Source organism: Aristolochia californica, unplaced genomic scaffold (assembly GCF_029961685.1).
Source record: "Aristolochia californica isolate CCGP_79_NKW_82.1479 unplaced genomic scaffold, dmAriCali1.0.hap1 SCAF_14, whole genome shotgun sequence".
In the NCBI taxonomy this organism is placed as follows: Eukaryota; Viridiplantae; Streptophyta; class Magnoliopsida; order Piperales; family Aristolochiaceae; genus Aristolochia; species Aristolochia californica.
The window spans coordinates 8,471,693-8,494,591 of NW_027181815.1; the positions used below are offsets into that span (position 1 = coordinate 8,471,693).

The 22,899-nt window shown below is 38.7% G+C and overlaps 3 protein-coding genes and 1 non-coding gene across 6 annotated transcripts; 2 read left to right on the forward strand and 2 right to left on the reverse strand.

Moving 5' to 3' along the window:
* The first annotated feature begins 618 nt into the window (after positions 1–618).
* LOC137949650 (FCS-Like Zinc finger 8-like) lies at positions 619–4,426 on the forward strand. Of its 3 annotated transcripts, XR_011111880.1 has the most exons (4): positions 828–1,459; positions 1,625–2,741; positions 2,879–3,079; positions 3,753–4,426. XR_011111880.1 is itself a non-coding variant. In XM_068795767.1 (3 exons), the coding sequence occupies exons 2-3, from the start codon at positions 1,663–1,665 to the stop codon at positions 3,018–3,020; spliced, it is 1,221 nt and encodes a 406-aa protein (XP_068651868.1). In that variant the 5' UTR covers positions 619–789; positions 1,625–1,662; the 3' UTR covers positions 3,021–3,290. The 3 variants fall into 3 exon arrangements, 2 of the variants coding, with proteins under 2 accessions (XP_068651868.1, XP_068651867.1); XM_068795767.1 differs by lacking the exons at positions 828–1,459; positions 3,753–4,426 and adding an exon at positions 619–789 and having other exon boundaries at positions 2,879–3,290; XM_068795766.1 differs by lacking the exon at positions 3,753–4,426 and having other exon boundaries at positions 2,879–3,290.
* Positions 4,427–4,632: 206 nt separating this feature from the next.
* Positions 4,633–8,495, forward strand: LOC137949649 (MAR-binding filament-like protein 1-1). The gene is made up of 3 exons (XM_068795765.1): positions 4,633–5,079; positions 5,974–6,149; positions 6,319–8,495. The coding sequence occupies exons 1-3, from the start codon at positions 4,824–4,826 to the stop codon at positions 8,032–8,034; spliced, it is 2,148 nt and encodes a 715-aa protein (XP_068651866.1). The 5' UTR covers positions 4,633–4,823; the 3' UTR covers positions 8,035–8,495.
* Positions 8,496–8,665: 170 nt separating this feature from the next.
* TRNAR-UCG (transfer RNA arginine (anticodon UCG)) lies at positions 8,666–8,739 on the reverse strand. The gene has a single exon. It is a non-coding gene; the product is annotated as a tRNA-Arg (tRNA).
* A 2,928-nt stretch (positions 8,740–11,667) lies between these two features.
* LOC137949546 (probable E3 ubiquitin-protein ligase RZFP34) lies at positions 11,668–18,367 on the reverse strand. Its single transcript, XM_068795614.1, has 12 exons — positions 16,162–18,367; positions 15,412–16,022; positions 15,239–15,326; positions 14,321–14,380; positions 14,078–14,110; positions 13,211–13,288; positions 13,056–13,099; positions 12,924–12,964; positions 12,501–12,583; positions 12,316–12,407; positions 12,133–12,244; positions 11,668–12,056 (listed from the first exon to the last, which is right to left on the reverse strand). Exons 2-12 carry the CDS (start codon positions 15,609–15,611, stop codon positions 11,934–11,936), a joined length of 954 nt encoding a protein of 317 aa, XP_068651715.1. The 5' UTR covers positions 15,612–16,022; positions 16,162–18,367; the 3' UTR covers positions 11,668–11,933.
* Positions 18,368–22,899: the final 4,532 nt, after the last annotated feature.

Here is a 22,899-nt window from a genome sequence, read left to right on the forward strand (position 1 = left end):
GGTGACGTGGCCCCCTGACAGGGACCTTAAAGCCAATGATGATTTTAACGGTCTATTAACGTCCGTCTAACGTCGCCGTTTTTTTACCGTCAAAACCTCGGTCAAAGATCAGGACGGGACACGGTATTTGAAGACTAATAGGATGGAGGCACGTGGCAACTTATCCTCTCAATCCATGCGCATCTTAGACATTGTTAGGGCTTCAAATTTATTAGTTGGCCGATATAGCCCGATACGTATCAGCAATACGATACGTTCGGATGGTTTTGGAATTGATACGGAAACGGTAACGTGCTTTAAGCCTCGTCGACGGCGATCAGTTTTTTCAACCGAACCAGTCAGCTTTTGTCTTTTTTCTGCTGACTGTCCGTAAAAGAGAGGAAATCTCATTTAACCTTTGAAATAAGAGACCCGAATATACGTATTGTATACGGTAGAAACCTACGTATTATCGGTCCCACATCTATGACTCAATCGTTACCGTTGCCTTATATGGGTCCCACGTGTATTTGGAGGCGGTGGCCTTGTCTTTGTAGATTGATACCGTACGTGGGCGTATACTTGCATCCATTGAATGGGAGGAGTATTTGAGAAGCCTCACTGTTTCGCTGATTTTGATGCATGCAAGAGAGAGAGAGGAGAGAGGGAGGAGAGACGGAGAAGAGAGCGGAAAGAGGAGCAGAGAAATAAGAGTACGACGCAAGTTTCACACCCTTCTCTGTCAACGTATTTTTACCCCATTTGGTTCTCCTCCCTTCCGTCGGTGAGATTTTAAGCGGAAGATATCAGGTGGGTTTTCCGTTTTTTGTCTTCTGGGTTCCCTATTCGGGTCACCTTCTATCGCCTTTTGATGCATTTCTGCGACTGCGGAATAGTCGCCTTTTACCTTTGCCTGTTTTCGTGTCATTTTTTTTTGGCGGATTTGAGGTTTTTGTGGGCGGAAATGAGAGGGATGAAGTGTCTGCAGTTGGTCACCGGCGATTGTTCTGTCACTGCATCGTTCTCATGACGGTTTTGGGTTTCGTCTGGTTAATCGTTGCCGGCTTTCTTTTTTCTTCGATCGAGTTTTAAATGCTTTCGGTTCGTTGCGCCGAATCGCATTTTTATGATCTGTATTTTTGGGTTTTTTTTTTATATAAGATTTTTTTATGTTTACGTTTTCGGAATATTCTGGTTGCGTATGGTCTTTGAAAGAGCGGTCTTGTTGATACTGATGTCATATGTAATTTCTGTTTTTGCTGGTGTTGGACATTTTGATCGGCATTATGCGTGTATTCGTGTGCGATTCTCATATTTTTATGGTAATTTGGGGGTTTTAACTGTTTCCGGGAAATAGAAAATATGGTGTTGTGTTCTGATCATTTCAACTGCTACCCACGGTTTTTCGTTTCCTGTTGGCGTTTCAGGAACGAGGTTTTGTGTTTTTTATTTCATCTGGATTCTTCTTCTCTTGTTGTATGTAAGTTTCTTCTGGTTTTGTTTTTTCAATCAATTGTTCTCACCCTTGTTTTCTTACTCTCCTTTTTATACTTCTGGGGAGCTTGGAATGTGTATTTGTTCTTCTTTTAACAATATCGCAAGAACGTTTCTTGACACGGATGTTCTTCTTTTCCTAATAATGCAGGGAGAATCAGTTTCCGGTGGGTTGGAGGTTTTGAGATAATGCTGAGGAAGAGGAGCAGGGCCGTCCATACAGATCAAAGCAGGAGGGATCTGATGCCTGATTCTACTCAGGATTCCTCTTTTTCTTCTACTGCGTCTGCACCCAAAAACAAAAACACTGCATTTTTTAGAGTCCCTGGTCTGTTTGTGGCTTTTGGTAACAAAGTTTTATCAGATTCTGATTCTGCAAGAAGCCCAACATCTCCGCTAGATTTCAAGGGTTTTTCTAACCCAATAAACCCATTGGGTTCTCCGAGGGTAGCTCCAAATGGATCCCAGAAGAGCTGGGATTGCAGCAGAGTAGGGCTTAGCATTCTTGATTCTCTCAGTGATGAGTCGAAACCATGCGGGAGAGTTTTTGGGGTTTCCGAGAGTCGCAATATTCTGCTTGGCTCTCAGATGAAGATTAATGTTTTCTCCAATGGAAACAATCTGCATAATTCCCTTAATTCGTCAGCTAGTCCCAAATCATCGTCCGAGCACTACGCGATGTCCCCGCAGTCGGAAATGAAATGTGCACTTCCCTGGTCGGGTTCCTCGGAGACGATGGTGGATTCAACTGAAATCCATGTGGACACTCGAATTCTCGGAAAATCCCGATCATGTTCCTCGGGGTCTTTTCAGTCTCCATCGACCTTGACTCGCGTAGTTTACTGTAACCCCAAATCGATTTCTGACAATTTTTGCTCAGAAACGAAAATGACCCAATTGGATTGTCCTCGATTTGTTGAAGGAGGTAGCAATTTTGACAATTTTTCTGGAATTCCTAGCTCCCTCCCTGTATCCGTCGGCCGTAGCCGTACTGTGATAATGGCTTCACTCTCGGCAAGTGAAATTGAGCTTTCTGAGGATTATACTCGTGTAATTTCTCACGGGCCTAACCCCAAAACAACCCACATTTTTGGTGACTGCATATTAGAGAGTCACGCATCTGAATTAAGTGATCTTAATAAAGAGGGATGGGGAATTGGATCGCCTTGTTTCGCCGACGATCCGTCGTTCCCCGCAGATGACTTTTTGAGTTATTGTTTCTCTTGCAAGAAGAAATTGGAAGAGGGCAAAGACATCTTCATGTACAGGTTTTTATTCTATGTTCTTATCAGTTTCTTCTTCCACGAATTATTACTGCTTCAGATGTCGTTACTTCCCTTCTGATGTCTGTCGAAGTTGCTGATGCTTAAAGGAGTGAAAGTTTGAATTTGGTTTCGTTTTGCAGAGGGGAGAAAGCATTCTGCAGCTGCAGCTGCCGCATGCAAGAGATTTTGGATGAAGAGGAAAGGGAGAAATTAGATGCTGGTTCTCTTACCCCCAAATTGATTCAAGCCGAGGAAGTCTTCCCCACCCACCATATAAGCTGAGGGAAGGTTGCCCTCTTGACTGAACCCACCGTGAGAACATGATCCATGAAACTATTAAGGTAGACAAGTCCGATCATCTGTTTACTAAAGAGCTGTTTATGTGAATCTGTGGCAGCCATGGGTGATCGTTTTTGTACATTCTTTTGTTTTCCTGACTCTGCGTTTCAGCTTCATGAGACTGGTGGGTCGTGGGCGGCCATTGTTTCTGTTCTTGTTTTATTTCTCTGTTTGCCTTTTCTAATGCTTTGGAATATGGGCAAGCTTAGACCACATGTGTCGCATAATTTTGAGTTAAAACTGAAAATGGGCGGACCGCCATTGATGTGCCCGCGTTGCATTCTCCGATTCATCTCTTTCTTTTCTGTCAAGTGATTAAGTATTAGCCACAGAAACCAGCAATCTCGATTAAATAAATACATGTCGCTTTTCTTGTATAACTCATAACCCCCATTTGTCTATAATCCGACCCACATTGATTTCCTCTATTTTTCCGATAAATTAACAGAGAGCAGTGGGGTTCGAACTTCATTGTCCTCTTACCCCCGCTACTGGCGTTTATGAATGTTCTGCTTTCCTATTCATTTTGATTGCCAGTTTATAGAGTGAAAATCTGTTAAAAGGAAAAAAAGAGAGTAATTCAGAAGCAGGAGACTCGGGTATAGAAATTTGACATGTGAACAGAGGATTCACCGGATTCTTGTTCAGGTTTCATTTCTTATGTGTCTGCTGCAGGGGAGCAGAGAGGAGACGGAAGAGTTAGTGAGCCACTTTTAGAGGAGCAGATGTAGGCCTGAGATCATTCATCACGGACGGTGTCACACAGCTTTTCCTTTACTTAGACATGACCAGACACACCACAGCTCTTAAATCTCGTTACTACTACACCCCACAGCCATCACTTCCCGACGATCTACTGTAAAATGCCATGGTGAACGCCATAGCCGACCCTACTAGCAGATACTTTTTTCTTACTCGGAACATAAAAACGGAGATCATTTGGAAGTAGTGAAGGGAAATTCAGTTGAAGCATTTGAAGGGAATGAGAGTTCCTGGACTTGGGAGCGGGTGGATTGGTCGTCGTTTTAGAGCGAGATCGTATTGTCTCGAACTGGTTTCATCCATGGAGGGAGAGAACGTTTATTAAAGCGGTAGATTGGTCGGAATGGAAAGGTTTCAGGGTGGACAAGAGGAATTTTCAGGGAGGGGAACAACCGGTGGTCTACCACTGTTGTGAACAAGGCTTTCATTGTTGTTCGAAATCGTAACAGGATCCAAAAATTCTTAAAAATGAAGGTTTTGAAAAGGGAAGACTCTCAATTTGGACTTGAAGGGAGCAGTGGATAGGATAAACATGTTTTTTCTTTGCTTACTTGGCTTTTTGTTATTGGCTTAGACGTGTAGAGAAAAGTACAGGGTCCATGCTGACCTGGACATATTCAGTCCCCGATATGGAAATGCCCACAGTGTTTTTTGCAATAACGACAATACCCCTCTCAGCAATAGCATTTTTAGGCTCTGTTTTTTTAATAACTGAAATGAAAAAACAAAAGACTACCAATTGGTGCCTTAATTTCCCTCCTCCCGTTAGACTCTTAAGGGTAAAATGGTAACAAAAAACAAGAAAAACTTCCGCTCGAGTTGATCAAAGGGCATGTTTGTAATTACGAACAGAAAGGGTGGCACTTGCATATGGTTGCACGGGAAGGGAAAAGCTTCTTTGGCGATTGAAAGCTTTCCGCAACAAAAATCAGAGAGATACAGACTGCAGAGAGATATCCGGTTGCAAGATTTTGCAGGATTAGAATGGGGTTTTCGTTAGGAAGTTCCTTTGTTTCCCAATCTCCTCCAATCCAGTCACTTTCTCCTCCTCATTTCTCTTTTCTTCACCGTCATAGAATGATTGTGAAGAAGAGGATGGTCACGCCAATGGCTTCGTTGCAGAGTGAGAGCTCCAGCGGCAGCAGCTCGTCGTCCGGCAAGCGGGTTTTCTTGATTCTTAGTATCTCTGCCTTGCCATTTTTCCAGTTGAAAGCGAGAGCTGTTGAAGGTTTGGTGCAAGGTCAGTTGGACCACGGTTGCCTTTCCGGTGTTCTTTTTTCCGCGTGTTTTTTGGACTGAGTTTAGTTTTCTTTTTAGTGCTTGGGTGACTGTCATGATTTTATTTCTTTCCGAACGATTTTTTTTTTGTGCACTCCTGTGGAGTGTTGTTTGTGTTAAAAACCACATGTGGAATTCGGGGTTATCAATTGGTTTGATGCAGTGGTGGCGGAGAAATAATTCTTTGGGAAAAAAATCTATTTTTTCAATGTGCTTTCTGATGACTTCTTCGTTGGCTCATCAATTTTTTTTTTTGTTGTTGTTCATTTTACAATTTATTTTCTTGCCGCTGTTTTTTTTTTTTTTGGGTGGGCACTTGAATTGTTCTGGATATTGCCTATTAGGGTGTTTTAGTTTAATTTTGAATCATTTCTGAGAATTGGCTTAGATGTGTAAAAGAGGACAATGGTTGCTTGGCTCATGCTGTATTTGGTCTTGTGATGCCTTTGGGAAGTTCAATTTTTACGCAGTTCTGTGTGAACCCATCAAGAGCAAGTCCAATCAGCTTCCAAAAGGGCTTGAGCCTTAGATCTCGGAGGATTTTTTCCTATGCAATTTAAGTTGACTTCACTGCTATTGTATCAATTTCTAAATTTCCTTTGTGCAAAAATCAGGGTTGCAGGACAGTTGATCCATCAGCTTATGTTATAATCGACTTCTCCATGGTTATTGTTACTGATACTTAAACCTGGAGACCAGAGTTTACATTAAGTCAAATGCTTTTGATGCCTCCATTTATGCATCTTATGCTACTTTTGAGCTTCAGACTTTTCTGTTGTTGGGGAACATGTTTCTTTTATCCCTTGTTCTTGGGAGCAATTCCGAAGAGTAATTTGCTTAATTTTTATGGTCACAGACAAACAAATTACAATGGTGGCAAGTGCTCCAGATATCGAAAGTCCCCCACAGGCAGCATCAAATCCATTTGTGGCTCTTCTAAATGGAATTGGAATTATAGGGTTGGGCATCTTGGGCGCATTATATGCATTAGCCTGGCGTGAAAAGAGAGATTTGGAATCAACTATTGAATCCGTACACTATCTTTCAACCCACATACCTATGTAATATACATATAAATTATATGCATTACCTTTACTACATATATTTATGATATATATGTATAAAATATATGTATGTTCAGGTGAATTTTATGGTGTTTCAGATGAGCATGGTAATTCATCTAATTTGTTACATAATGCAGATGAAGACTAAACTGACGGAAAAGGAAGCAGAAAAGTCATTGTTGGAAAAGAACTTTAAGAAGAAGTTGGCAAATGAACAGGAAGAAAGGTCAAAACAATCTGACAAGGCCAAGGAGGAAATGGTCTCTCTATCAAAAAAACTGTCTTTTGCAGGTAATGAATTTGTTAGACTACAGCGGGAGCTCCATACTGAAAAGAAGTCAGTCCAAGACCTCGAGGTAAAGGTAGATCAACTTCAGGACAACTTGTCACAAGCTGTTGAGGATAAAAAGATTCTGGAAAACAAACTCCATGAGAGAGAGGACACAGTTGAAAGCCTCCAAGAGAGAATAAGCCTGCTCAATTTAGAAATAAAGGATAAGGAAACAGATATGAAAAGCCTCAGATCATCTCTTGCAGAAAAGGAATCAGGATGTATGAATTTGACTTCTATACTCGACCAGACAAAAGCAGAACTTGCTGAAGCAAATAACAAAATCAAAGAATTGACTGATGAGGTTCTGAAGATCAGGGGGCAATTGGAAGTGAAACAATCTTTAGTGGGTGATTTGAATGAGCAAATACATTCGTTAATTGCAGAGAGAGATGGTGTTAACCTCAAAAATCTTTCTCTTCAGGAAGCATATGATACTCTCAAGCTATCTTCAGCTGAGAAAGCTGACTCTGATTTAAAAATTTTAACTAAAAGGGATCAAGAGCTCAGCCAACTTCAGGAGAAGCTTGATTTTGTTTCAAATGAAGCAAACAGTCGCCATGCTTTGATTCTTGAGCTGGAAAAAGAAAGGGATGGTTTAAAGGCTTTGTTAGAGAAAGAAATGGTCAATGTGAAGAACTTAGAAGGTGAGCTTCACATTACTAAAGCAATATTGGGAGAGTCAAGAGTTGAGGTTTCTGAGTTGCTAAAACAACTAAGCGAGTCCAAGAAGTCATGTGAAGTGCTCAGTTCTGAGATTTCCAGAACTCATTCAGAATTCGCCAGCACAGAGAAGTCACTCCTGAAGAGTTTGGATGAGGCAAATTCAAGTTCAAAGCAACTCTCAGATGAGCTCACCTTAGCAATGGATGTTGTGATGGAAACAAAAGAAGAGTTACTTGCTTCTACTGAGAAACTGAAAGTTGAGACAGAAACCTGTGAAAAGCTGCAGAAGGAAGTGGCAGAGATCCACAAGAAAGCAGAAAATGCAGCCCAGGAATTACTAGAGGAAAGAAATATGGTAACTTCTATGAGGAAGGAACTGGACGCATTGGAAAAACAAATTGTGGAGGAAAAAGAGGCTCGTCAAACTATTGGAATAGACTTAGAAGAGGCAACAAAGTCACTGGGTGATATGAAGAGAAAAGCCATATTTTTGTCCGAGGAACTAGATATTGTTAATTCGAGAGCTTCTAATCTTGAAGATGAGAAGAATTACCTTTACGCGTCTCTGACGGATCAAAAGGAAGTGACAAAAGTTGCTAGAGAGAACTTGGAAGATGCTCAAAACCTGATCTCAAGGCTTGGGAAGGAGAGAGAGAGTACAGAAAAGAAGGCTAAAAGGCTCGAGGAGGAATTGGCATCGGCCAAGGGAGAAATATTACGATTGAGGAGGCAGATGAATGCAACTGTTAATTCAGTGAATGAACCTACTGAGCAAAAGGATGAAGATGTAGACGAAAGTGGCGTTGTAGTGAAAAGGAGCCCTCGGAGAAGGAAGGCGACTCCCTCCAAGAAGTAGTCAAGGAGATCAGTCTGTAGTTTCTGAACTGTGTGCTTCTTTAGTTTCTGATAACTGGTTGTAAGTGTTATCTTTTACTTGCCATCTTGGAAATCATTCTAATTGTTATACTAAATCAAATTGTGTTGATTTGTTTGGCAGTCTATGAGTTCAACCTCTTGCCTTTTGCTTTTCTGCAATGAGAAGTATTTAGATTTTGGTAGAAATCAAAGGAGACTGTTAATCTGCAATTTCTCAGGCGTCTGGGGTGGGTGAGCTAGACTGCAAGCAGCTGAAGCTTTTGCTCTTCGTAAGAATTTTGCCCGGGCAGGTTTGGGTTGTAGCAGTAAACAGTCACAGAAACCAGAAATATACCTGTAATCTGTGCACGTGAAAGTCGAAACTTTTCTTGTTTGTGTTTTTCCTTGTGTACGAAGTGCTCGTTTCTGTGTCATTTGCCCTTTTGCAATATCATTCCATGTTTCCTGTCCCGGTTTCTTCTTCTGCGTGTACCAGTCGATCATTTCTAAATATACTTCGATGGATCATGGAGGACGACAGTAGGCAGAGGCTGTTTTTTTTTTTTTTTCTGGTGGTATAAAAAAAATATTTATATTTTGAAGAAAAAAAAAAACATAATAGATTGCTGTGTCGACCACAGTGGGAGTCGAACCCACGACCTTTTGATCCGAAGTCAAACGCGCTAATCCACTGCGCTATGCGGTCTTATTGACTCAAATATATACTTTATTTTAATATCCTTGATGGATATTTATATTAATCTATCAATCTTAGCAAGTTCACGTACGGAAATTGATCTTACTTTGAACTCTGTAAAGCTACGAGAGAATTGAGGGTTTAAGAATTTCAGTTTCAGATATTTACCGTGTATACATCGTATGGTATTTATACACAAACTCTCCGTAACTTCCTCCTATACATAAACTATTCAAAAATCAAAAACACAATCACAACGTAACAAAGTTGTTGGCCCGAAATATCAGTTGCAATATCCTCTGTTTTGATTGGGCATTCTTGTTCTGAAATATCAGTGGCAATTTTATTTGTTTTGACTGGGCACTCTTGTTGCCTTGGTTATCGTTGTGTCGTTAGAAGCAGGTTCAGTTTTATCTCCAATATGCTCCCTCAACCGAATGGGTAGATCTTGAACATGGAAGTTGGTTCGTAGGATAGAAATTAGACCTGAAGTTTTTTAGCTAAGACTTGATCCCGAACATAATGAAAGTTTATTTCAATATGTTTGGTTCTAGCATGGAAGACTGGATTAGAGGACAAATAAGTAACTCCAATATTATCACACCGTAATATTGGACTGGTTATTAAGGGAAGCCGCAGATCATGAAGTATGGATTGAAGCCAATGTAACTCTGTTGTTGTGTTGGAGAGGGATTTTTATTCTGATTCAGTACTACTTCGGGTAATAGTTTGTTATTGTTTACAGCTCCAACTGATAAGATTGGATCCATAAAAAATGTAGTATGCCCCAATATTACGTTGTTCATCTTTGTCGCCAGCCCAATCGGCATTACTAAACCCTTGTAGAGAATGATCTGAAGTACTTTGTAAACGAAGTTCATCGCTCATCGTAGATTTGAGATACCGAAAAATTCTCTTGATAGCTTGTCAACGAGTGTCTTTGGGTTGATGCATGAATTTGCTAACACGGTGGACTGCGAAAGCAATGCTTGGACGAGTGAAGCCCAAGTAATGTAATGCCCCAACTATGCTTCGATAATGTTGAGGGTCAAAAAAGTCATGACTTTCAAACTTAGATAAACTATAAGTGGTACTCATAGGAGTTGAACATGGCTTTGCTTCATGCATGTGAACCCGTTATAGCAGGTAGGCCACATATTTTCTTTGGGTTAAAAAAAGATCATGACCATCGAACAAAGCCTCTACACCGAGAAAATAAGATAGAGTGCCTAAATATTTAACAGGAAAAATACCTCCAAGTTGTTGAATAAATTTGTCAATCACATTTGAAGAGGGCCAGGTGATGATGATATCATCAATGTATATAAGGATGAAAATAAAGAAGTCGTTGTGATGAAGTGTGAACAAAGAGGTATCTACCTTTGAAGCAACAAATCCCATTTGCTACAGTGTTTCGGTCAGTCTAGAAAACCAAGCTTGAGGAGCTTGTTTAAGACCGTATAAACTCTTCTTTAAGCGACACACATGAGTAGGAAAATCAGTGTGAACATACCCTTGAGGTTGTTGCATACAAACTTCTTCCTGCAACTGGCCATGTAGAAATGCATTTTGGATATCAATCTGTCGAATGCTCTAGTGCCGTGTAATAGCCAAAGATAATAACAACCGTATAGTCCCTAGCTTAACCACAGGGCTAAAGGTTTCCATGAAGTCAACACCAGGTTGCTGATGATAACCATTCGCCACTAGTCACGCTTTAAAACACTCAATACTACCATTGGCATATCGTTTAATTCGGAACACCCACTTATTTCCAACAAGATTGTGACTTTGCATAGATGGGACAAGATCCCAAGTGCCATTTTTGACAAGATCATTAAACTCGGTGTCCATGGCTTCACGCCAATAGAGATGTTTTGAGGCCTTTGAAAAACAAGTAGGTTCTGTAAGAGATAAGACATGATTAGTAAGTAAACATTGAGGGAGTGGGTATCAAGCTATACCAACATAGAGCTTTTGGTGTGAGAGAGTTTGTTTGTGATCGGGTAAGCATGTGGCGTGGCATTTGAATATCACATGAATGAGGAGGATTTGGTGGCTGAGATGGTCCAACAACATCTTCTGAAGTGCGAGTGAGATCCCTTGCTGGTTCGTGAGTAACATCCAAAGAGAACATAATAGACTGAATATCCGAAGACACTTGATTTTGTGGATTGGCGTGGTCAAAGTGCAACTGGTTATTGGGACATATATGTGGACTTGCATGGTTAGGTGGATTATGCGGTTGACTTAATGAGGATGGTAAGGGAAACATAGATGTCAAAGATTCTTTTGATATGGAAACAAGGACTCATAAAAAATGACATGGCGCAAGACATATAATTTTCTGGTGGTCAAATCGAAACATTTGTAGCCCTGTGATAGACTATAACCAAGAAAAATATAAGTTTTAGATCAAAAATTAATTTTAAGTTTGTTATAAACATGTAAGTTAGGCCAACAAACACGTAAATAAGCTCTGATACCATGTCAAGCTTAACTAGATGAGAAAATTGATGGGTTTAGAATTTCAATTTCAAATATTTACAGTGTATACAACGTATGATATTTATACACAAACTCTCCGTAACTTCCTCCTATACATAAGCTATTCAAAAATAAAAAATAAATACCATCACAAACGTAACAAAATTGTTGGCCCAAAATATCAGTTGCAATATCATCTATTTTAACTATACATTCTTGTTCCGAAATATCAGTTGCAATCTTCTCTATTTTGATTGGGCACTCTTGTTCCCTTGGTTGCCAGTGTGTCATTAGAAGCAGGTTCAGTTTTATCACCGATAAACTCGAACCAAAAAAAATTACAAAGGCTTCTTCCTTGTGAGTTGTAATTACTCTACTTGGGGGATTTATATCGTGAGGAAGCCACCAATTTGCTTCCAACGTTTTCGCTCACACAGTTTCGTCTAAAATATCAACAATGGAACCCCATAAATTTCAGATAAAGATGAAACTTGAAAACATCCAGAACATTTAACAGAGTAAACAGAAAATAAGAACACTTATGCCCATTAAAGAAAGAAGGAAAGAAAGAAAGAACCCACCAACCGGAGTAACACATTGGCCTGCATTAAGGATTAAAGCATAAGATGCCAAACGGAAGAGTAGCAACATTTCCAATTTACTGCTCAGTGCCATCGGCTGCGTCCAATCATTACCGATGAGGGTATTCAGTGAGATTATCTTTCAGTAACGCCCCTTGTCTGGCGAGTGTTGTAGGACTTGCATTTAAGGCACTTCTGTGCAACAACATGGAACTGAACCAAGCTCTTCTCTCCACAATCGTTACAAAGAATCCATACCTGATACATACACAGCTAATCAAACAAAGAAATCCACATGAAAAAGTTGCACAAAAATACATACACAGCAGCCTACCATTTTGTTCTGGTATTGTTCAGGCATAGGTGTAGCTGCAATTTCCATGTCGATTTTCTCCCATACCTTGGACATGTCACAGACAGATTTGGAGCACAGTGGGCAAGCATATCTGAAATCAAACAATGATTGTATCTCAAGAAGTCACAACAAAAACATTAGGATAGAAGATAGACCACTTACTGGAAGTGTTGCTGCATCTCTTTCAAGCAGTTCACATGGATTGTGTGGCCACATGGTAAAACACTTACATCGTTCGTCGATTCGAACAAATACTGCAAAATTAGAATCTGTGAGTACGAGATAGGTTGAAAATGAGAAATAACAAAATGAAGAATGAAAGAGATTCAAGAAGAGTTAAACCAGACCTCAAAGCAAACAGGGCAATTGTGATGCATCGCTCTTTCCACACAAGGATGAGTGTTTTTATATAGAACCGAATAGCAACAACCTTCATTTGACACCAAAAAATAAATCAATTAGACATTAGAAAAACTACCAAAGAATTTCATACCCATAGAAGCCCAGACATCCACATACAATTGAATGAGGTTAACAGCATAGTGCATGAGCAGACAACCTCTTCAAAAAAGTGGGAAAATGGGAAAAATCTGAGTCACAATGTATACTAATTCAATCATGCCTTCATGCTTGCCAGAGAATCGCATGATTAAATCTAAATCCATCAGTTACGTAATATTTGACATTTTGCATAGACTAGTTAGACAAAGGTCAGGAATGCCTACTGTGGAAAATCTTGATTATGGTAGCAGGGAAAATACAAAACTCACCACACTTATAGCAGTGAAAGAAGTTTTCCCGACCTCCAATTCTGTAAACCAACACAATTTTGTGCATGTCAGAAGCGCTGAAAAATGTCAATATATATATTGCTGATCGCAACTTCACAGATTTACACAAACCTGCATATTTCACAACCACTGCAGTGATATTGTTCCTTTGATATCTGCAGATCACAAAAAGCACTCAGATCGGTAAATAAAAGCAGTCGAATGTCATCACAAAGATTCCTCAAAGCCAGAAAGGTGAGAGAAGTTCAGTGTTATGGTTTGCTTACATCATCATCAAACAACTTGCAAGTCTCGCAGAAGTATTTACCCATGCACACTCCACAGTTGATACAAACTTGGTGGACCTTGTTCAGTAATCACAGATAAGGGGGTCCATAAGTAATAGAAGAATTCTATATGAAGTCTAAATTAAAGAGAACCACCTGCAGGATTGTACTGGACTCCAACCAACTGAAAATAAAAAATTCCGGACTCCAACAGAAATTGTAGGTCCATATAAAGGAAAGTTGGCAGGAAATAATTCTTCAGAAGAATATTATGCATTCTCATAAGCAATAAACAGTATTGCTTAAAAATTCCAAGAAAGAATAGATGAAACAAGCTACTTCCCAAGAAATGTCAAACAATCTGGGTCAATTCCACTAACCATGCCCCTAATGTGCAGGATGAATCTAAAAACTCCCAGAAAGAAGGTGATGCTTGATAGCATTTTTCTCTAAAAGTCAATACTATGTATATTTCTGATGCTACTTATACTTATTTAAGCAAATAAGACAAGTAACAATTCTTGCTACTTATAATTATTTCACTATACCATCTTCTTCCCCTTTTTTTCCGTGCCTAATTTATTTCTTTTTAACAGGAACAAACTCTGAGTTGCAGCCACTGTGAAAAGTCTCAGTGTATACAGTAGCTCATTTGACCGAGGTCAGTGACCCAGTAATTGATTTTGGAGTGTAGCTTTCACAAATAAATTCTGCCACCACACTTGTGATGGCAATCTTAGAGCAGTGTAAAGTTGGAAACTAAACTGCACATGGACAGCCTATGATTGGCAATCCTAATATCAAAAGCTACAATTAAAAACCTGTACTGCAGATATCAAATTAGAAAATGAACCCAGTGAAACTTACTTCCTGTTCAGTGCCACAGAGAGAACAAATAACCTGAAAAAAAGAAGCAAAATCCTTAACTAAAAATTGCTAAAGACAGATATCTTCAGTTTCTCACTGAGAAACAAAGTTATTATTTTTATTTTTGAAAAATATGTATATATTAACAAAGAGAAAAAGAGAAACAAAGTTAATAGTAACAATATATAATTATTAATTAAAAGGTAGGGAAGATAAGAAAGCAAAGAAAAAACTGGTACCCACCTGTTGCACTTGATGACGTGGAATGTCATGCCGCTGCAATTTCTCCACAAAAATAGAGTTCTGAACCAAAAAAGAAATAATAAAGTTAATTTTGATAATGTCTAGTAGTAGCTGATTTTCTAAAGGGCAGTAATTGACTCAAAAGAGCTATACAATTAAAAACCATCTTATGATTCCTGTAAATGACATTATGTGTACCATTCACAGGCAAGGATCATTCAGAATACCACACAATTCAAAGTTAAGTTCAAGAAGTCGTTTTTTTTTTTTTTTTTTTTTCTGAAATGATGCTGAGTCCAAGAAGTTGTTAATTCATCATTACTGCTAAAGCTGATGCAGAATAGAATAAAACTTCCCAGGCAGAAAAACACACAAAATTTTAGAAACCCTGCAAACACAGGAAGTGCATAGTTGTAAAAAGCCACACAATAACTCAAAGTTGGTTCTCAGTGACTTTCATTTACACAAGCACTAAAGTTGATACTATCTTTGGGAAAAATGCTCTAAAACAGTTAGTCAATAGTCAATACATTCTTAAAGGATAAAAATAGAAAGAAAAAAACTAAAGTAGTCAGCAGAAAAGTGTGAGAACTTAGAAATTTACATGGCTTCACTAATTTCATACCAATTTCAAACCTGCAAAATATTTGGAGAAAGAGACATGCATCAGGAACATAATAAGGTACATGCATAGATATACACAATTGTCATTTCCCATATCCAAAACACTAAAAATCCATATCAGTAGAATTAGGGGCTGCAGTGGATAACAGGGTATTACACCAATTTCAATTTCCAAGATATTTTGAAAATATAAGTTTATCAACAACACACAATATGGCAGAACGCCCATAGATCTATAGGGTAGACTATTGACTTTCAAGTGTAAGATAGATTCCATTGCACTGAGTCACTGACCTTTGCCTCATTGTGACAATGTCGGCAATCATAAATCTCATTGCAGCATGGAGATCTAATGCGGCACCTTCTTCTATAGTGTGAGCACCTAGCCAAAAGAGAAAAGTTAAAATGTTAAGACATATATTAATATCCTCTTATGAGAAGTACATAAGCACAGGAAAACAGCTTACCCGTACTGCAAATACCCTCTTTCCAGTCTGTCAGTTGCAACAAAATTTGTATGATCAGACATGCTTCCAACACTTTCCAGTTCTTCTGGGACAGCAGAATCATCACCACACAATGTAGGAACTGGTGGCTTCTTCTGTTCATGAGCTGTCCTTCTGCCCATAAATTCAGGGGATACTATATGATTTGCCAATGCCTCCATGCACTTCAAGACAAATCTACTACTAGAATTAGAACACCTGCAAGATCAAATATAATTTAGTCTAACTGGTTTAAGCCTTGGAAAGCATGAGCCATCGACCAAACCAGGCAAACACGGCATCATATTGTTGCTTCTTTGCAAACTGCTGCAGTCGATTTCTAATCAGCAAGAACTAAAAGCCAAGCAATGCCGAACAGCTCCATTCAGCACAACTTCAACAGAAGTGAATCTACAGAACATGCAGGAAGTACAACAACTCCACATATTAACAACTAAAAAAGCTGCATGAGGCACCGCCTAATCTCCAGCCAGTGAATAGAAACCAATAGTGCCTGATAACTGGATCCTCGAGGTAGTCCAAAAATCAAAATTGGACTATATTCCGGAACAGCACCTGATTCGCCCCACATTCTGGTAAAAGGAATACATCACACTATATCAAACACACACAAAGCATAAAAGAAAGAAAAAAAAGAGCAAAGACATAAAAATAACAGGAGAAGAATACTGTTGTCACCATCCATTAGGCACAAAACATTAGCAAGCCTACCTCAGCTTGCAGTACTGCTCCCATCTCTGAAAAGGTCTGCTTCTTTGACCACTGACCTTAATCACATGCCTAACCTCATTTTGACCAGATGTGGGCATTTCCCTGGTTGTTGAGTTGTACTTAACAGCAACCAGTAATTCTTTTGCCTCCCTCTCATTCTCAATCCCTATATATAGCAACCTTTACCTAACTAAACCTACAGAATTCTGATGATAACCCTTATCAGCAGCAGTTTGTGATAGATAACTCTGATGTAATATTTACTAAGTCATCAATGGTTTTGCTTTAGACAACGGAATATTCAAGATGGAAACGAAATGACTCCAGCAATCATCTTCATCTTCAGAATGAGAACTTCAGTACCCTGCACTACAATCCATATAGGAAACCAGAAGATAATGGATATAGAGAAAAAAAAAAAAAGAAGAGTTGAACCAGAAGATAGTGGGCATAAAGAAACCAAAAACAAAAGAGGTGAAAACTCCTCGACTATATTGATGTTTTGTGCAGGTAAGTTATTGCACCAAAGAAAGTTCCTAGATGATGAGCATCTTTGCATCTGTAGAAGGATGTCAAAGCGAGGAAATGCGGGTCTCTTAGTGAAGAAGAACCATGTTGGTACAGCCTTCCTTCGATATGACAAACCATGCCAAGGGCTTGTTAACGATCGCATTATTAACAGTACGGCATCTCCCTCTGTGTTGTCTGACACTAAAAATCTTCCTTCCAATGGACGAACACTAAGAACTAATTTCTATCTTCTATAAAAAAAGACTCTAACACCAGTCATAGTCTACACTCCAGTAGATGGTTTAATGAACCTATGGTCCCCATTGTCTAAAATGCATACTGAGACCAATATCCCTCTGTTCCACATATATCAAGGACTTAAAACAATTACATAACAGACCACATCACGAAATCAGGAATTGCAAGCAACAGAACTTTGTGGTGATCACAAGCAGCTAGATACCTACCAACTTTCAGTAAAATTCTCCGAATTTGCACATCCTGGACGAGAATTATACACTTAGTCTAGATCCACTACAAGTAATCAAGACAACTCTATTTTCGAAGTAGACAACAAGCTAAAGACCGTCAAATTATTGTCTCATATCTTGGATGAAATCCCAAGCTCCTCGAGCTCCCATAGGTGTACATTGGAAGTTAGTAATTTCTTCGAAAAGAAAACAATCGCTTAATACAATCTCAGGGAAGCAGCATAATCTCACCCCGTGTATTTAAGCTTTACCGTGGAAAGATTAAGAATTCCATGATCCATATTTCCTCGTTCAATCATTAAAGAAACAGGGAAGAATAAGTAATCATCTGATCAGGGCTCACACAGAGATGGTCAAGAAATCATCAACCAACACCCACCACTCCGTCAACAACAGGATCAAAAGTCAAGCACAAAACAACGCTTTTAAATTGTAAGGCTAAATTCACAAATTCACCGCATTCATATTGCAAACAACCCAATATACACGACGTCATTCTGCAAAGAGCTCGTCATACAGTTCCTCAACAAGTTCCAACATTCATCACTGACACCAGTTTCAGAAAGACATCCAAATCCACCCATCTGAAGACCTAGATCCTCAACACGAACAAAAAAAAAGGTCAAAAATCCTGCAAAGATCGCTTGGATATGGACCTATATTTCGCCTTATCCTAACCATTCTCTAATTTTGCACCACAAAAAAAAAAAAAAAAAAAAATCGATTAATTTTTTTTTTAAAGTTAAGTACCTTAAACCAAGAGATTTTAGAAAACAAAAACAGCAACACAGAAGATGAATTCAAACGAACTACAATAAAACGAACTTCGCTCTGATGAGACGATTGAAGTCGCCGACCCGAGAAGGAAAATGGAGAAGTATCAGCTAATTCCGCAGACCGAACTCCTCTACTCGCCTTGGTTTCGTCTTGTCATTAATCAATCAATCGCTGAAACTGTACTTAGCAGGCCAATTTATACAGAGAGAAAATTCGAGAGAGTTCGAAGTGGATGGCGAGTGCATGACCATATCGGATGGTCCATGGTCAATGGTTTCGTTGTCCAAGGAATGCCATGGTCCTGCTGGATGACGAATGACGATAAAGAAGATGGCAAAAAGTTACGGGAACAGTCACAAGAGCAAATATCTTCCCTTGGTTGATTGCGAGAAGATGAGAGCCCTTTCGTCATTCGCGCGATGGAAATATTTTCATTATTCGCACCCGGCCGGCCGACGAGCGATCCAGCTATATATCATGAGTGATGCCGTCGGCGATGGCCTCGCCGGCGGATATCGGATGGCCGACTGGTTCAAATTCAATTAACGTGGCTTGAAGATTGACCGTTCGTATAGCGCCATCGTAATGTCAGTTTTATTTGGTTTTCTAACTCAGGTCCCGGAAAATCTGAGTTGGACGGGTGAACTAGATGGTGACTCGTGAGTTTATTAGTAAACTTACAGCGAGTTTAAGGTGAGTTAGGTCAATTCCGACCCCTTAATCAATTCGCCTTTTCTTTTATCCGAGTCGACTCAAATAAATTACAGGTTAACCTAATGCGTGTAGGAAAAAAACGTGAAAGTGAATTTCTTTTTTGTGTCAGTATATTCAATAAAAAGTACAACATAAAATACTTTATTGTATTAATGTGTACAATAAAATTTTGGGACCAGACATCAACAAGCGTCGTGAGAGAGGGATAGGGAAGTTCATGAGTCTTTGTGCCCACAAGAGAAACAAAGAGAGATTGATAAAGTTTATTGTCGAACAAGTTGAATTGATCGGTAATAAAGACGAGAAAATGTTGCATCAAGTGAAACAACGAGTAAAAATGAATTCACTAGTCTAATGGCACTTTCGTTTAATAAAGAGAGATTGATAAAGTTTATTATCGGACAAGTTGAATTGATCGGTAATAAAGACGAGAAAATATTGCATTAAGTGAAACAACCAGTAAAAATGAATTCACTAGTCTAATGGCACTTTCGTTTATGGTGCATTAGCCATTAAGTAAAATCTTGAAGCCCTGCTTCTCTAGTCTAATGGAGTTAATTCATTTTCATTTATGGTACACTGGCCATTAAGTAAAATTTTGAAGCCCTGCGTCTCTATCTTCTTCTTTGTTCTAGGACCTCTCAGGTTATTGAGAATGCTCCCACCTCTTAGAAGCAAAACCCTAATAGAGGCATGAGTCAGAAACGATTTACTTCAAAGGATTGGCTTGAACGCAGAGTTGCTTCGATTTCGATACAGATCCAATAATGCGTTCTGCGTCAGCGTCTTTCATAAGATAAGCATATTCTACATCAAAGCTGGCCGTCGTCAGTCGTCAATCACCATCTTCGTTGGCATCTGCGACGCCGAAAGCATCATTTGGCTTCATTCGAGCGGTGGAAGCAGGAAATCGCTTTCAGAAAGAAAAACAAGAGATATTCACTGCGGCGTTGCTGATAGAAGGGACACGTGGCGGAGTCTTCAGCGTCGCAGAATGGCTGTTCAGACAGACGTGAAGTTGAATTAGATGCAGATGGGTCTGCGTGGCGTCACCGTTCTTCACCGGCCTGTTAGGTGGAGCTGCAATCGTCGGCTATTACCATACATTCGAATTACTTTAATCAATTTTGAAAGTATATATAAATTTATAAACCAAAATCGTATCATTGATACGGTGCCAACTCCAGTCAAACAGAGTTACTCGGCTATCCTCTCCGGCTAATAGAATATTTGTATATCACATAGGCTCATCAAAGACAATGTTCAGATATACCTCTATTAGACCCGATCCCCTTTTATAGCTTCATCTCCATAAAAGGAGACCACCAAATTGACGGGAAACCATAAGGTTGTAATCAACAACTACCATCAATAGAAAACTGTCTGAGGGATGGGTCACTTAAGTAACAGATCATGAACCATCTATATAACGGTTCGTGAACCGTCTTATATTCTCCCACTTGACTCATACATCTACTTAATATGTATCATTGATACATCTTCATGAATATTTTTCATATATAGAATATCCTTATACTCAAATAAAGAAGATTAAATGACATGAATTGTGGCGGTAAGTCCTTTAGAGCAAGTATTACCTTCCACGTATTACAATGCAACTGTCTCCTTTGAATTAGAACCTTATATGGCACATTTCTTTATGAATGAACTTTCATAATATTCTGATACCACATGTAGAATTACTTTAATGAATTTCAAAAACATATACGAAATTCATAAACCAAAATCGTACCTCCTGACATGGCGTCAACTTCCGGCCAACAAAGCTTCTCAACTATTGTCTCTGGTGAACAGAATGTCTCGTCTATCACCGTCTTACATTACATTCAAATTATTGAATGATGCTTCTACATTCATGCTGACAATGGGTTGAGATTTACTCGAAAGATAAAAAATATATAGAGCTTACGAAACAAAAGTTGTGTTTGGTAGTGAATGGATCTATTTGGGATCAATCATAGTTTTTACAGAAAGTTCTTTATTTTTTGTTTGAATTAATCCCAACCTAATGATGGAGCAGTTTGTTTTTTTGTTTCCAAGATGAAAAGAATTCCATGTTTCTAACCTTTCTGAAGATAAATCAAGCTTCTTCAAGACTTGAACAAATCTTTTTATTTTTTAACAAACCTCGGGAATTATGTGAATTATAGTTTCAGGATTCGTAGCATTGGCTCACGAATGATTTGGATATTGAAGATGATGGTTTGCTTCATAGAGGAGGAAAGGTATTTGTGATCACTAGTTCTATGACTCATATAAGTTGTTCTTCTTGATATTATAGATGATCCATGAAAGAAGGAAACAATGGAAATTGATCCTCAATTTCTTCTCTTTGACAGCTCATGCCACTATAAACCGATCCTTAATTTCTTCTATTTGACAGCTCACGCCAACACTCCCCCTCAAGTTAGTATATAGGTAACTTTTATGCTTAACTTGACAAGTGAGTTGTAAGAAGATCTTGCTAGGAACAATCATGTTTGGTCCAATCATATTGGACTAGGTTATGAGAAATATCAATGGTTGCCTTATTATCACAAAACAAGTTCATTTTGGTACTAGGAGCAAATCCAATCCCACTTAACAGTATTTTAAGCCAAAGTACTTCAAAAAGACCCTTGGTCATTCCTCTAAACTCGGCTTAGGCATTGGACAACAAAACTACCTTTTGCTTCTTGCTTCTCTATGTGACAAGATTGCCTCCTACGAAAGTAAAATAATCCGAGGTGGACTTCCTGTAAAAAACTTTTCCAACCCAATTTGTATCTATGTAACCATCAATATTTAGATGATAATTCTTGGAGAAGATAAGCCCCCTTTTAGGAGAAGACTTTAAATAGTAAAGAATCTGAATTACAGTTCCCATATGATCTTTACTAGGATAATGCATAAATTGACTCACTATACTTACAACATAAGCAATATTTGGTCAAGTATGGGATAAATAGATTAGCTTATCGACCAATTTTTTACACATTTATTTATTAGTTGGCACTTAATATACACATTCTCCAGCTTTGTGATTATAGACAATTTGACTGTCGGTCGACTTACAATCTAGTAATCCAACATCTGATAGCAAATCTTGCACATATCTCTTTCGAGAAAGAAATTACATTTTTTTAATCTTGCTACTTCAATTCCCAAAAAATATTTGTCTTCCCAGATTTTTCATTTCAAATTCAATTGTCAATTGTTCCTAAATTCTAAAGATCTCTTCCATGTCATCCCCAATAATAAAAGTCGTTACATTTCTTAGTTGATGTTTCTGGAATAGAGTATGATCTGAGTTGCTTTATTTGAAACCAAATTTTCATATAACCAAACTAAACAGACTAAACCATGCATGAGGTGATTGTTTTAGCCCATATAATGTGCATTGTAACTTACAGACAACCTTAGTTTCCAAGGATGCAATGTATGTTGGTGGAATATCCATGTAAACCTCCTCCTCAAGATTACCATAAAGAAAAACTTTCTTTACGTGAAACTGATACATTGGTCAGTCTAAGTTTATTGCATGGGACAACAAAACTCAAACATTATTCAGTTTTGCAACTAGTGAGAAAGACTTTTGAGATCTGGGGAGTATCGATTTGGTGGCTTACCACGATAGTGTCTGAAAGGCAAATTATTACAATCAGAAGTATCCAAGCTATCAAAAGGAGAAGGTGTAGTCGGAGAGTTTACCTCAGGAAATCTTCAAGCACAGTGGAGTGAAGGGGTTCATTCTCAAGTTCAAATCCCTAAAAAATACCATTACCATTAGTTCCTTCGTCCTCATTTATTAGCAGCAAATTTTCGTCACTCATCAAATTGTCTTCAAACCTTGGCCCTTTCCGTCAAATTTGCTCTTCACTTTGTATCTCCCCCTAAAGAGCAAATGTGAATATCAGTGAAGAAAAAAATGTCTTTGATTCCAAGAAGTTAACATCCATAGTGACATAGGAAAGCTTAATGAGAGGGTTGTAACATCGATATCCTTTTTTTTTGTGTCATACCCCCGAAATATTCAATGCATTACACATGGATCAAGCTTAGTGAGTTGATTTTTATAAAAATGAACGAAGGCCACACATTCAAAAGTTCATGGAGGAATCACCAAGGAATCAACAAAATAGTAGGTAAAGAAACATGGTTGGAAAGAACCTATAGTGGGGTCTTAAAATTCAACACTTTTGAAGGTGTTTGATTTAACAAGTGTATTGTTGTGCTCACAACATCT

Bases quoted from the DNA above. Each gene is read 5' to 3' on its own strand.
- LOC137949650 (XM_068795766.1), top strand. From the start codon at position 1,342: ATGGTGTTGTGTTCTGATCATTTCAACTGCTACCCACGGTTTTTCGTT. The intron at 1,460-1,624 runs GTAAGTTTCTTC...CTAATAATGCAG, and splicing joins TTCTTCTTCTCTTGTTGTAT to GGAGAATCAGTTTCCGGTGG. The intron at 2,742-2,878 runs GTTTTTATTCTA...TTCGTTTTGCAG, and splicing joins AAAGACATCTTCATGTACAG to AGGGGAGAAAGCATTCTGCA.
- LOC137949649 (XM_068795765.1), top strand. From the start codon at position 4,824: ATGGGGTTTTCGTTAGGAAGTTCCTTTGTTTCCCAATCTCCTCCAATC. The intron at 5,080-5,973 runs GTCAGTTGGACC...TTATGGTCACAG, and splicing joins TGTTGAAGGTTTGGTGCAAG to ACAAACAAATTACAATGGTG. The intron at 6,150-6,318 runs GTACACTATCTT...TACATAATGCAG, and splicing joins TGGAATCAACTATTGAATCC to ATGAAGACTAAACTGACGGA.
- LOC137949546 (XM_068795614.1), bottom strand. From the start codon at position 15,611: ATGGAGGCATTGGCAAATCATATAGTATCCCCTGAATTTATGGGCAGA. The intron at 13,100-13,210 runs GTAAGCAAACCA...TGTGATCTGCAG, and splicing joins GCAAGTTGTTTGATGATGAT to ATATCAAAGGAACAATATCA. The intron at 12,408-12,500 runs GTCTGGTTTAAC...CTAATTTTGCAG, and splicing joins ATTGCCCTGTTTGCTTTGAG to TATTTGTTCGAATCGACGAA.